Source organism: Populus alba, chromosome 9, assembly GCF_005239225.2.
Source record: "Populus alba chromosome 9, ASM523922v2, whole genome shotgun sequence".
NCBI lineage: Eukaryota > Viridiplantae > Streptophyta > Magnoliopsida > Malpighiales > Salicaceae > Populus > Populus alba.
This window is the reverse complement of record NC_133292.1, coordinates 7,866,179-7,881,359: the sequence shown is the minus strand read 5'-3', so window position 1 is coordinate 7,881,359 and position 15,181 is coordinate 7,866,179. Positions and strand designations below refer to the sequence as shown.

The 15,181-nt window shown below is 33.0% G+C and overlaps 1 protein-coding gene across 2 annotated transcripts in view; it reads right to left on the bottom strand.

The window, feature by feature from the left end:
• Window positions 1-10,659, bottom strand: part of LOC118059067 (serine/threonine-protein kinase TOR) — a 29,317-nt gene extending 18,658 nt beyond the window's left edge. Inside the window, exons 1-15 of one of the 2 annotated variants that reach the window (XM_035071880.1) lie at window positions 10,453-10,659; window positions 9,607-9,945; window positions 9,462-9,536; window positions 9,092-9,264; window positions 8,031-8,129; window positions 4,233-4,392; window positions 3,967-4,110; window positions 3,669-3,841; window positions 3,356-3,560; window positions 3,087-3,281; window positions 2,572-2,724; window positions 1,297-1,418; window positions 1,053-1,155; window positions 874-969; window positions 99-229 (exon numbers count right to left, since the gene is read on the bottom strand). In XM_035071880.1, the coding sequence (XP_034927771.1) occupies window positions 99-229; window positions 874-969; window positions 1,053-1,155; window positions 1,297-1,418; window positions 2,572-2,724; window positions 3,087-3,281; window positions 3,356-3,560; window positions 3,669-3,841; window positions 3,967-4,110; window positions 4,233-4,392; window positions 8,031-8,129; window positions 9,092-9,264; window positions 9,462-9,536; window positions 9,607-9,945; window positions 10,453-10,575 (2,291 nt within the window). In that variant the 5' untranslated portion in view covers window positions 10,576-10,659. The remainder of the gene's footprint in view (window positions 1-98; window positions 230-873; window positions 970-1,052; window positions 1,156-1,296; window positions 1,419-2,571; window positions 2,725-3,086; window positions 3,282-3,355; window positions 3,561-3,668; window positions 3,842-3,966; window positions 4,111-4,232; window positions 4,393-8,030; window positions 8,130-9,091; window positions 9,265-9,461; window positions 9,537-9,606; window positions 9,946-10,452) is intronic. The other variant, XM_035071881.2, reaches the window with a different exon arrangement.
• Between the last annotated feature and the right edge of the window lie 4,522 nt (window positions 10,660-15,181).

Below are 15,181 nucleotides of genomic sequence, written 5' to 3'. Positions count from 1 at the left end.
TTAACATGCATCATTACTAATAAAGATTCACATAAAACCACCGAATAAAAAACAAAACAACAATCTTTATCAAAGTAACAAAATGACAAGCCACATACCCAGTGCTTTGAACAACTTGCCCAAGAGTTGCAACAGCCACTTCACGCTTTGTAGCTGCTGCTCCATCTAGCAAAGCTTCAACTATCAGAGGCATAAGCTCTGAAATATATTGCCTCATAGCAAAACCACCCTAAACAAGTACCACAATTATAATTAACCATTTACACATCATAACAAGAGAGAATATATTTTAGACAGTTGCATGTAGATCAGGCTAGGATGCAAAACAACGTGCATGGAAAAAAACAAATATAGAAATAGCTGATACAGCATGTCCCTTAGTCTATTGTTCTAGCAAAGAAATGCATCACATAGATAGACTTCAAGCTTTATAAGGTTACAAGTTTGAAATCAAATATCCTAGAATGTACATGCAAGAAGTTGATTCCTAGTCCAACTAAAACTTCAGTTTAACATCGAAGGAAAGCATGAGAAGCAACCAGATGTAGTCTTAAAAAGCAGGCTGAAGTTTTTACTTATATCAGCAACAGGAAGTGCCAAAAGAAGAGTTCGAAGTATTTTAATGTTAACAAGCATCATGGAAATGAGAAAGCAACAGAAAAACTTATTAGCATAACTTAAGGTGCTTGAGGACAAGCCCAATCAACAATTTATATTCTTCTCATCCAAAGATTTTCCAAATAAAGATGTAAAACCCAATTCATGGTGACACATTCCTCCCCACCAACCCCACACGCAAAAATAAATAACATCTCTTTTTTCCTCATTGCCTCCCAGAGAACAAGACAATTTATAACATCAGAGTTCACCCACCACTCTAGCAAGATCTCCAACAGTTACAAGAACTCCACTAATGATACCATTATTGGCATTTACTCCTGTGCCTTCATTAAGTCTTGCCACAAGTGCCTGCATAATTGGAAATCCAATATCTCAAGAAGTATGATAACTAAAAGAACAAAACAAAATAAACACAAACATACATATCAAACCTTGTGTATTGGAGCAATGTATGGAAGCACAAGTCGTTCACAATTACGTATCAAACAACCTAATAACTTTGCGCTTTCTTCTCTGCATTTGTTATCTGCACTGCTGACATTACAAGAAAGTTCCATATCAGACACCTTTACAGATTGGTTGAGAGGACCTCTTTCTCTTCCAACCCAAATTACCATACTTTTTGCAAGTAATACAAATTCACATGATAGCACAGTAGCTAACTGCTGACATCACCTCTGTTTTAGATAGGTCAAGAGCTGTATGAGATGACGACGGAGTGCAGGAAGGACATATGCGGGATTCTTTTCTGATAGTCTTCCAGCCAAGGAGATTGCATATTCTCTAACGTCAAAATCCTGTGATAACAGCAATATCCTCGTTTTGACAAAAATTACAAGAATGGGACACCAGAAAAATTCACATGCAGGCATACAACATTCAACAACAGAAACATGCACTTTATGAAACTGGGTAATACAAAGTAAAACCAAACAGAGACCTCAACCAAAGATTATCAAGATAAAAGGCCCAAATAATGGCCAACAAACTATTTTTTGGGGAAAGATAATAGGAGAAGTATCAGAACTAAAGCCTTACTCAAATCAGCAGAATCTACACTTACAGGGAAAAAAAAAAGATGGAAATCAGAAGACTGTCTCGGCAATAAAATTACAACAAACACCATTGACAGAAAAAAGGTAAAAAAAATCTGTCCATTAGGTTTACTGAAACATATGTGTGCAAAGAAACAAGGTTAATATTGAAACCAAGAACAGAAAAGGGAGGGAAAAGGGAAACTTGGAGTTGGAGTGTACCTAGATTTTTCCATATCTATGAAAAGATGCACCTTCTTAGGGATTTCTCCCATACATTTTCTATTGACTGTCAAAAAACCCTATCACTTAATTTCACAAACTAGCAGTATTATAAACAACAAACCATGATCAGAAGTAGAATTGCAGATTCCGAATTCTAAATCAAAATAAAAGCACCTCACAGTGAAATTCTTCTGAACAAATGAGATGGAGAGATAGTGAAGAGTGAGGAATCCATTTACCAAGCTACTGGAACCAGAAATAGTAGTAAGACATCATGTACTTTCCAGAGAATAGACATTACAGGTGAGAAACAGGAAGCAACCAGTCTTGCCATGTAATCAAATAGATAGTAAACCAAAATTATCAGACAAGAGCCCAAAATTAAATATGAAGATAAAATTATGTATGCAGATGTCAATGACAGGTGAAATCTTATTGAGTGGTGCAATTTAATCCTGAGTTTCTGATGCCAACAGATTAAATATTCAGTAATAAGATGTACCATTGGATACAAAAATATAACTTTGAAAGAAAGAAAAAATTACATCAAGGAAAATCTAGGGCAACTTTCAAATCAGATATACTTTCCACTACAGATTAATTGATGATAAAAATTTATCTGCCTCAATAATATTGCATAACCATGAAAGTCTTCCATCAGATGTAATAAATCCAAGAGCCACATACACACCTCATCATTCAAAGCAGCGAAAACTGCAGTGAGACTATCAGCTTGTGCTAGAAAACTATCGAAACCTCTATTTCCATGAAGAGAGGAAAAGATAGATTGGCGAACAGTGATATCAGCATCTGCGACAGCAGCGATGAGAAGCTTTTCCACGAGCTGCAGATGCAAAATGTGAGATTACAAGCAAGAACAAAGAAAGCTCACACTGTCTACCACACTCAACTTTTTTTGGGTGGAACATGATAAATCAATCTTAATACAGATCTCAACTAGTTGATGAGCTTAAGCAAACTTGAGGTTGACACATTAAAATATGTATCCAATCTGTCAATTTGTGTTATGTATAGCATACAATTGATGAACAGCGGTAGACATGGCATAAACTGAGGAGAAGCAAACTGGAGGATACAGGCAGGAAAGAAATGATGGGAACAAACAAAAAGGTTTTGATGTGGGGGCATAGAACATCATTACACAAAAATAGAGCATCAAAAGATAGGAAATGGAGGAAACTTAACCTCCTCGACAAGACGCCATCGCTTTCCCCCATTACGATTGGACCTGATAGAACCAAACTGTGTAGATGTCATACCGGAAAAGGAATCTGCAACTAATTTACAACAACAAAGTGCAGCATCTTTCCGGGTAGCTCCATCTTCATCATCCAAATATACGAGCACTGATTCCCTGGCAAACTCGAGAAGCTCATGCCCCTGGAAAACAAAACAGCTTCAAAGCAGAATCTTAGGTGCAATATGATTCCATTTAAACATAATGTTTAACCAACCTTAAAATTAAATCGAGCTAGTGTCTGCAAAGTTAGTTGCACCAAGGCAGAACCACTGAGGTCTGATACTTGCTGAGGTGCAATAGCCGCAACCCCTCGAACTGGAGGAACAGCTGTCCTTGGCTGAGAATAATGGGACTTTGAAAGAACTAATGAAATGCAGTCCAACAGCCGCTCTTGAATAGTTGGCAGCAATGAAGGAATACTGAAACAGCAAGTGATAGCATGGAAGACTTTAAGCTCTTAAGCATTTTTTAAGGACAGCATTATAAGAAAGAAAGAAAGAAAGTAGTAGTCAAATGGCGCGCAATACCTTACACTTATCTGCTCCAGGGCATCAACAAGGGTGGAAGAGAGCCCCGCAGAGAACATAACATCCAAAAGGCTGCTGCGAACAAAAGGTTCCATAGCAGGCCCCATGGCTTGTGCAATGTTTCCAACACAAACCAATGCCTCGAGTGAGGGTTTGGCCCTGCGTGGGGCAATCTAAAAGGAGGGTACAGAGGGAAAACAGAAAAATAGAAATAAACCCCAAACTGCAAAACATGACATAGAAAGAAAACCAAAATCAATGGAGAAAAATAATGTCAGCCACATAGAGGCTTGCTCACTGCATCACGTAAATGAGCTGTAATTGTCGGCAAATAATGGACAAGTTCCCCATCCAAAGCACCAGCCATCTCCCCTAGGGCAATGAACCCACTTCCACGATCAGCTGGTATTCTCAGCACTGCAAGAATATGATTCATGCATATCTGCAAGACATCACAATTTGATGTTGTTCATAATGGTTTATGTTCTGGGATGCTTTATGTTCCAAAATGCTATTTTTCATGGCTGCTGCAGTATGATTTAGGAGACAGTGAAAACCACAAACCTCTAAATAATTTGTTACAAATCTATCCCGCAGAAAGTGGGCAATGCGAGGTAGCAATGAAGTTATGCTAAGGCGAACAAGTCGATCTCGATGCTCGAGGTATCTAAGAACAATCTCAGCAACTTCTCTGTACCTTGACATCATGAACTCACCAGTATTCCTACATAAATCATGTTCAATTACATGAAACATTAGGTGCTATAAGAAACCAAATCATGGTAGTCATTTCCATTCAACCTTTATCAAACTGCCAGCAGTTATAGAATCACAAAGAATCATGTGGAGCTTAAAAATAACATACAGGTTACATGATATCAAAGCCCTACAGTCCTGAGAAATAAATCAATCTATTCAACATTTTATCAAGTGCAGCTAGCACACACATATATCATATATAATCAGAAAGGTAGCATTGTACTTATAAATACTTTTGCATGGCATCTTATAATCATGACAGTAATTTTGCCAACAAAAAGAATGTCAAATCACTGCTACATGTCATTTTTATTTGCATTTCTTCTTTACTAGCTTAAGAATAACACACATTATAAATTAATCTAGGGCCATATAATTAGGAACATGTCTTCTAGGATATAAGATGGACCAGAGAGTAAGAAGAAGCCATGAATATTGACAAAATAACAAAACTGCCACCTAGAATATATCACAATATTATGGAAATCCATCCATTCAGCAAAAGTTTCTAAAGTCTTTCTCAAAACTTTTCCATGATCCCATCATATCAATACTTCCTTGCCAAATGCCATGACACCCACCCTCCATAACTATTTTTGCAGTATAATTGATGCCAGACTAATTCAATGAGCAAATCAGCCTCCAATTTTTCTTGAATGCAAATGAAAGAAACTAGCTCCAGCCAATTAAATAGTAATTAAACCACTTGGTCCCTACAGTCCCGAGAATCTCCTTGCAAATTCTCCAATTCTATTTCAATCAAAGCAAGAATATATAATAAAACCATAAAATTTATGAAAGACTGGAAAGTTCTTAATCGGAACTAAAATTCAACAAATGAAGCTAGCGTTGCTCTTTCAACATAAACAGCTACAAGTATTTACTCTTCGACGGCATAAGATCCGATGAAGGGCCAGATAGGATATAGAAGGAGGCTAGCAAAGTACAATTTTTTTGTCAACGCAAAAAAAAATGCAGGCATCAGTAAAGTTTCACACCATCAAGAAAAATTATAAATTAATGTATCTTATTTCAATAAAACAATATATCAGACAAAAAAAAAATCATGATCAATAAACCTTACCTAGCTCGAGTTTCAAATTGAACCGAGCCAAAGCTGACATGATGTGACCCACTTAAAACTCGGATTGATATGAAGAAAAACAAACTTTTCTACCTATACCCAGGTGGGTTTGATAGCTTAATTTTTTTATAACTTTTTTTATCCAACTACACGACAATAAAAGCTAACATGCACATGAAACCACCTAATAAAATTTATAAAATGAAAACTATAGTGAGGGGCTACAAAAAAAGAGTGTCCACTAATATTATAAAAAGTAATGCTATGGACTTCCTCAAAAATAAACAAAAAATCAAAAGGTATTTAATCCAACAACACCAAAAAAAATTTAGCGGTCAAATAATGTTTCTTAAAAAAAAGGAGAAAAAAATTATGAAAGGTTGTACAAAAAAAACGTTGACTAATATAATAATAAAAAAAGGCTATGATCTCATAAAAAATTAAAAAAATCAATGCTATCTAATAAAAAAAATTAAAATTACTTCTTAACCAATCTATTTGAACAAACCCAAGTGTAAAATATAGAAAAAACCAAAAAAATAAAGAAGAACAAAACAGGCCAGGTGCATGGACCTACACACCTAACCCATTAGAAAGAGGCCTAGCCCGCACGCTAGGCATTTTTCTTATCATATAGTGGACGATGCGTCGTCCACTGTTTATCTAAAAAAAACAAAAACAAAAACACGTTGTCTACTGGTCTAGATTTCGATGACCAAAGGGTCTCCAAAAAGTCTTGGCAAGGGTATTTCATACCCAAAAACTTGTTTTTCAACACGTTTTTTACCCAAAAACACCTTAAAGGCACCCTGGAGACCTTAATAAACCTATTTACAGCCTCGAATAACCAAAAACTTGGTTTAAAAAAACCCAAAATCATCCAAAATTCAAAAAACTTCCCGATCCCAAATCTGTCATCTCAAGTAAGGTTAAGGTCAAATAACACACATTTGAAACTTCTCTTATTAAACGGAACCCGTGAACACCAAGATCGATTTTTTTCATAATTGGAATTGGTGTCAATAACAATTTTCTCTCTCTTCAACCAGAATACGACTACTCTCTCTCTCCTCTCTCAAATCAAAGAACTAAAAAGCAAAGAAAATAAAATTTTGTACCAAAAGTTAATTCTCAAAAACCAAAGGAGTTGTAATTATGTCAATTAGAAAGGAGGAGGACCAAAGTTAACTTTTCACAACAAATTTGAAATTGTCACCTACTTTCCCCATGTTTTTCACTTTGGTCCTCTGAGTTTGAATCTTTTCATTCATCAACAAATCAAAAGCAATTAGTCATTAATTTAGCTACAAAAGGATCCAATCACAAAGGAAAAAAAAGTTTGGTGACAAAATGAAAAGAAAAAAAATCCTTTTGAACCCATAGTGATTTGTGAGTGTGCATAGTGAATTTTGCCAAGTAAAAACGCTACCTCTTTTAGTTTTTTTCTATAATCATGGCCTAAAATAACCGACTACCAACCTCAAAATAATCAACATTTCTATTATGATTGTAGTAAGGATTGGTATGAAGTTAAGTGTAATGTCTTAAATGTTTGGTATGTTGCTCGCAGGAATGGGATTTTGTTTAGAAAGTTGGGCCCTTTGGTTTGCTGGCAGCCAAGTGTTTTCCAGTTTAAAAGGGAGGAAAACACTTTACTTATAAGACTTAAAATGATATTCTACTTCATTATTCTTCCATAATACATGTTAAACATATATTTACAAGAATACATTAATATCACATGTGTGTGTGTTTGTATGCATGCATGCATGTATACAATCTATGTACTAGATCATATAAATTTTGTACAGAAAAATGGATAGCATAGAGGAAGAAAAAAAGTTGTTTTTCAGCAAACACCAAATGGGCTGAGAAAGTTTTCCATCACATTTTCTATGGCAAAGCTAAGAAAGCCTTGAACATTAAATTTATTATTTTTCATGATTCATGTCTGCTAAAACCTGTTATCAAAGTTACTGCATGAGACTGTTTTTTGAGTATGTTTGCATAATTTTTTGCCTCTTTGATTTATCTTTTTTCATGTAACTGATAAAGCATATGTTATAGGAAAAGGATAAAGAGCTTCATTCGTTTGCTCATAGGCAACAGTTTGTGATATACTGCTGTTGACTAGACTTATATTGGCTAGCTTTGAATGTCACGTAGCACGGGAAAGGGCCTTGGTTTTTAAGCTCATAACAACACTTAACCAAAAAAAAATATTAGGGCAATAATCATAATTCATATAACTTACAGCAACATGATAGCTAAAAAATAGGCAAACAAACCAACTGCAACAATTCATTCAAGCTAGAAAAATCAAAAGTTCCTGTCAGAAACATCTCCACTTAACCAAAAAAAAATATTAGGGCAATAATCATAATTCATATAACTTACATCAACATGATAGCTAAAAAATAGGCAAACAAACCAACTGCAACAATTCATTCAAGCTAGAAAAATCAAAAGTTCCTGTCAGAAACATTTCCACTATAACAAACGGAACCATTTATACCAACCTTAAGAGCTCTCCAACAGCAAGTAAAGAACCATGTATGCTGTGAACAGGAGCATTTTTACCCAATCCATCTTGTGTAGCCTCAAACATACGATAATACCTGCCAAATGCCCAACCAAATTGACTTGTTTACTCGATAAGCTTGATGAAAAATTGCTTGTAGAGAGTAACGCAAACATGCAGTTTGAAAGTCATGTCATGCAGCCAAAATCAACAAACTAGTGAAAAAGCAATGTGAGATATTTAGTTATAACAGTTATCCACCAAGTATCCTCCCTTATCTAAAACGAATAAAAATGCAGTAGGAATTAGTTCCTAGTGCCCCTTGCAACAAGACCTATTACTAGACGAACCCCAACATCAAATGCCTGCTTTGTTGCTTCATTAGGCATTGGAGAAAACAAAACTTTATAGGAGTAATATTCAAACATTAAAGTAAGCCTCCTAGATCAAATTGTGTTAGGACTCTTTAGAGAGTCTCAATCAAATCTTTATGACACACAAAATACTCAAATGGAATGTTGAACTAATATAGCTTGTTTGTTTTAGTATAGTGCATTACAGCGAACATTTGATGGGAAGTCCTAATAAAATCTTTATGCTAGTCAGGCAAGTAGCAGAAATAAAATCTCATTTTACACCTACAATAGCATATCCTGTGACAATCAGGTAAAATAGTAACCAATGCTGACATCCCGACAACACAAGTCTAGGTGAAATTTCAACAAGTGTTTTTTAAGTTTCCAAGTATTTTTCTTTCTTCTTATTCTTCCTATCATCACCGCTTCTTTAACATACCTGATAAACATTGGACACCTAAAGCTGGAAAACAACCCCACCTAATTACTATTACAAGCACCATTCAAGGCCCTAACCATTTTGCAAATTGAAAATGCCACTACTCCATTTAACAAGCCAATATGGTACTAAAGGCCCAACAACTTGAAAATCTTTATAGACAAGTTTGGTCCTTTGAAGAGAGCCCCTTTTCTCCCACCATAAAAACCAACTTAGGGATGCAAAATGTATATACTTCTGTAAAATCAACATATTATAACTGACCACTGCACGCGCCAACGTGTCTCACGCTTCTCGATAACTCGAAGGCAAGCACGCAGTGCCTCCACAGCCTTCTCTCTAATTGCCAATGTCGGATGCCTTAGTGCAACCCAGATAGCGTCGACAAATTCAGTTACATGAACATTGAAAACTGTAGAAGCATTTTCTGCTATTTCCTACAAGAATAAAGATTCAAGAATATGTCCTTAAGATGTAGAAATTTTCAAAAAAAAATGTAAAGCAAACAAAAAGTCTTTAAGATGGAATGAGACAGTCTTTCCAATATCATAAGAAGAACAAAACAATACACGATCAATAAAATAACAAAAAACTGTGCAGCTAATTTGTCAACACAGCTAAAAGTCACACTTACTTTTAAAATTAAGACGGCAGCAAAAAGGCGAAATTCTGCTTTATCATTGCGAAGCCAACCTAGTGCCATTTTAACCTAACACAACCAAAAGTATCAGACACTGCACAAACAACAACATGATCAAACCAAATAAGGCCTAACCAACCTGAAATTTCACTTCATCCGCAGTCATTGCTCCACCAGCCCTAGCCAGATGGCCAAGAACTCTACTAGCAAGTGTCAACACATCATGATCCCGTTTTACCTCGAACACACTCCGCATATAAACAGCAAACTTAGACACTTTGGATGCATTCTCTCCAAGTGCTATGTCTATTAACTCATCAATTGCTCGTAACGCTCCCAAATTCTCAGCAACATCATTGGTTTCTAATAAACTAGAAATTCTTTCGTATAAATGATCCATAAAGCGTGGAAATGCTTCTCCGCTTAGATCGCGCGCTTCTTCCTCTAGATGTTTTCTCAATGCTAATGTTGCGCCCTCCTTTTACATAACAGCACGAGCATTTCACCATCAAAATCATACAAGAATTTAAATAAATAAATAAAAAGCAACACGTACAATAAAAAAGCCTAGAACTCTCATTTTCTGTTGTGGTCTTTCTATAACTTCAACACTGGTTAGTAATTAAATACCTATGCCTAGTTAAAAATTCTTCGTACCAATTTCTACCAAGTATTAAATCTATAACGAATAACTAATTAAACAAAAAAACCTGACAAGAAACACATCCCTCCATTCAAGACCAGGAAAATTAATGTAGTAAAGAAAAAACAACACAACTCATAACTCAACGCACTCACATTTCCACTTTCACCTTTCCTGATTTCTAGTATTTATAGTAACTCAATTAGTAATTCATACAAAAACCTAATTCAAATTAGCTTTGCTTACTTCTAGTAACTCTATCACTGATCACTAATTGAACAAAAAAAAAACTACAGGACAATTAACTTCACTGAAATTAACGAGAGAGAGATTTAGCGAAACCTTAGGGTTGCCGCGTGTGCAGAGGTCGGCAAGGATGCGATTAAGAGCGTCAAAACTGCCACCACCAGGGCCGGTGGTTGCAGGCCCAACCAGAAAACGGAGGGACTGCGAGGTGGAGACCATTTTTAACAAAAACCTAACAGCTATTAATCTCTCTGATTAAACTTAATTTAGTAGTAACTACTGTGTGGATCTTGTTTAAGACATCTATATAATTTAGTAGTAACTACTATATTTGATTATTTTTTTATAAAATTATCATAATTTTAAATAAACATTCTAATATTTGATTTGTGTTTAAATTTACAATTGTGTATCTTTATTATTGAAAATTAAATAAAAAAAATTATTTTAAAAAAATATTTAATTCAGTGAAAATCCATGACCTAAATTACAAGTTTAACAAGTTAAGTCATAAAACTTGAATCAATTCAGTATATCAATGTTTCAAAATATAAAACAATACATGTTTTTCTATAAAAAAAAAATTAAAATCAAACTAAGTTTTTTTATCTATTATCTAAATTATTATTAAATCTTTAAAATCAATTAAATTACATCAAAATAATTTTTTATTTAATTTAATTTTACATCCAAGCAATACACAAGGGGATCTGTGGATTTTAAAGTTATTCCACTAAATTAAACTTAATAATTTTCTTTATATTCTTAGAAAAATATTAGACACACATCTAGTACAGCCTAGCAAACTAAGTACTCTCTAAAATATGCAGTTATTTTTATTGACCTCATATTTTTGCAACAACAAAAAATTTAACACGTGATTCAAAATGTTAAAAAATCATCTCACACTTCAACAACTTTTCTTTTTATTTTTTTCCTTTTCTTACCTCTTAGAGCTCATATGTATTTCACATGAAATAAAACATCTTAATAAAATTATTTTAGAGATTATTTGGTATTTTGATTGAATTTCTTTTTAAAGTATTTTTTATTTAAAAATATAATAAAATAATATTTTTTAATTTTTTTTAAAAAAATTATTTATAACATCAGCACATTAAAATAATTTAAAAAATACCTAAAAAATTAATTTAAAACAAAAAAAATATTTTTAAAATACTTTTTAAAAACAAAAATAAACATCCCCTTGAAATTAAAAATTCAGAGCAACATGGGCAAATAAAAAGGAAAAAAAAAAAGAAATGAAGGTTTAGATCTATAAACTCTATCGAGAGAAAAAAGTAAAGTAATTAAAAGTACATGAGCTAGAAAGCACAAAAAAAGAAGTCAAGGATTGTTTTAAACCAGGCTTTTATTACTCTACATTTGCAAAGTAAGGTATTTTTAGACTGTCTTGTTAAAAACAAGGTTTTTTTGCTGTTAGGTATCCAGATGTACGTTACTAGTCAATGATTTTTTAAAAAAAAATAATTTAAAAAATAACCATAATTATATTCTCAAATACATTCATTTCTCAATGTATAGAAGTGCCTAGGTAAAGGTGTGGTCATTGTTTACGTAACAAAGCCTTGTATAAGAAACTAATCTCTAAATAGTTTAGGTGTCTTGCATTCAATATATTTGTATGTACATCTAGATCCGATTCTTGCTGGCCAAAAAAAGAGCAAAATCTTTGACATTGGTTTCTCCGACAAACAACAACATGTTGACAAGTTTCGTAGAAGCCTTGGAACTCAGGGTTAAATTACGATGAATTCGGGAAAAAAATAAAAATTACATAAAAAAAAGTAAAAATATATTTTTTTGACTGGTAAGATTGGGTTGATAAGCTATTCTTTGAAAACAAGTGTCATGAAAAATAAAAATAAAAATATCCAGTATTTAAATTAACAAGCGTGTAAAGAAAAAAATAAACAATAAAATAAAGAATACAATGAGTGCAAGGGAGTGTGTATGAGTTCGTTTGGCAACGCGTTAACGGTTGCGTTTCTTTAAAAACGCACTTATTAAGTGTTTGGTTACCAATTCTTAAGAAATCAAAAAACGTGGGCCCCATCATTTACAGCGGCAGGAACACGATTTTGACGAAGCAATAAAATCCTGCTTTTTTCACAAGTTTCAACATGTGGTTGGAACGATTAGTGACTAATTACGTGCACAGTGCAAGTGAATTGCACTGTGCACACGAACAGTGCAATTCACTTGCACTCTGGCGTGAGGTTTTTTTTTTTTTTTCTGTACATTTTTTTTTTAAAAAAAAAAAAAATTAGTTAGAGTAAATTAAATTTACTTGTATTGCCATGTAAACAATATTTTTTTTTTCTTAAAAATTAGTGTAGAGTGAATTAAATTCACTCGCACTGTAATATCAAATCAATTTTATTCCTGATAATATTTTTATCTAATTTTATTGCACGCTTAAAAAATTATAGAAATTATAGTTCTTGTCGGATGAATTTTGTACGTAATGTAATTGTAGATGGTTTAATGGAATAATAAAAAATATTTCATATAAAGTATTATTTATTTCATGAAATAATAACAATAGTTAAATCTATAACCTTTAAATTAAAAACCATCAATATTAATATATATATATATATATATGTATTAAAATTATTATTTTATAATTTTAATTTCAAAAGCATTCTTAACCAAACACATTAAATTACTTTTTATTCAACCTCAATTTCAACCACAGTTTTAACCAACATCTATTTTTTCAAACCAACCTCAATTAAAAGTACTTTTTATAAAATAACTTTTTTCAAAACGCAACCACAACAGCTACCGCAATACCAAACACACTCTATATGGCAAGGCTTTCAAGGTTTTTGTCTGGCTTTTTTTTCATCCTTGGTTGGCTTTGAACAGCTTTTATTGCTAGAAATTACTTTATGGTTATATTATATTTAAATATTGTGACAGTGATTATTTAAAAAAATTATTTTAAAGTATATTAAAAAATAATTTATTATTGATATTAACATACAAATATATCAACAGCTCAAAGATAAATATAATATAACCATAAAGTAATTTCTGAAAAGGGTCATCTATAAAATGGCAGCACCCGCTACTTGTTGGCGGTGAGGCTTGGCAACGAGCCCGTTTGGCTCTGCGGCTGCGGCTGCGTTTTATTGAAAACGCAGCGCGCAGCCGTTTGATTAACGAAAAAATTTTGCGTTTCTAACGCAGGAAACGGGAAGCAGCCATTTCATGCTTTTTGTGTGTACTGTTCATGTAGTTGCACTGTTCAATGAACAATATATGGTGTGTACTGTTCAGGTGAACAGTGCAGGTAACTGCACTGTTCACTTGCCTGCGTGCTTTTTTTTTTTTTGTGTTTTTTTTAACATTTTAAAAAAAAAAATTAGTTTAGAGTAAAATTTATATCTGATAATATTTTATCTAATTTTATTACATGCTAAAAATATTAAAAAAACTGTAGTTTTTGTTTGATATATTTCGTACGTAATGAAATTATAAATAGATTCATGGAATAATAAAAATATTTTATATAAAGTATAATTTATTTCATGATAAAATAGCTATAATATTTAAATTAAAAATAATAAGTACTAATATATTTTTAAAATAATTTTATAACCTCAATTTTAAAAGCATTTTTAACCAAACACATTAAACTACTTTTTTTTCAACTTCAATTTCAACCACAGTTTTAACCAAACACTTATTTTTTCAAACCAAACTCAACTAAAAGTACTTTTTATAAAACAACTTTTTTAAAACCACAACCACAACAGCTACCGCAATGCCAAACGGACTCAACATCTGAAAAGGGCAGTTCAGATCAGTAGCACCATCCACCCAACATCTGAAAAGGGCAGTTCAGATCAGTAGCACCATCCACACCATTATTTCTTTTTTTATATATTTGATATCTAATCAAGCTTCATAAGCTATGTCATCAAATTTCTCAAAGAAGGTTGTCAACATACTGCCAGATTACAAGACAACCATTTGGATAAATCACTACGCAATACATAGTGCTCAAGCAATCTCATGCTTTTTATGAACACAAGGTTCAAGTATATTTTACATTATGGTAATAATTGTTTTTCAAATAATTTTTTATGCTGAAATATATATTAATAATTTTTTTATTTTTTTAAAAATTATTTTTAATATCAACATATCAAAACGATCCAAAACATACAAACCGTATTAAATTTTAATAAAAAAAATTAAATTTTTAATAATATTATTTCAACCATGTTCCCAAACGGTTCCAAAGTATTGCAGCTTGCGGTTGATTTATGATTAAAAAACAGCTCTGAATGAACAGTTGTCTGAAGCGTACGAGTCAGTGGAAGGAGAAAAGGAAAACTCACAATTCTTGTGGGACTTTGTAGAAAACTATCCTGAATTGAAAGTGAAACTATCCACGATGGTTATTACACAAGAAAAACTGGAAGGAACCATGGCTTTACATGTATGAGAACACTCCAAGTTGCCAAAGGCATGCCAAAAGTCTAGAATTGATTCCAAATATGAACTCAACAGACTCGGTATTTTTCTCCGGTCAAGATGCCTAGCCTTTTAAATTTTGAGAATTTCGAAGCAGAGGCCAAACCGACACGCATGACAGACCTCAAAATAGACTCAGAGCTCACTGTTACAATCAAGATATAATAGCAAATGATAAGAAATTTTATTTATTACCTCATTTTTTCTTTCACAGAACAAGTTCTTCTGGGTTCTGTTTCTTTCGACTCTTCAAACAAGGATATTATGTATGAATGTCTTCTCAAAGACTTCCTTTCGTTCCTTAAAAGTGGTT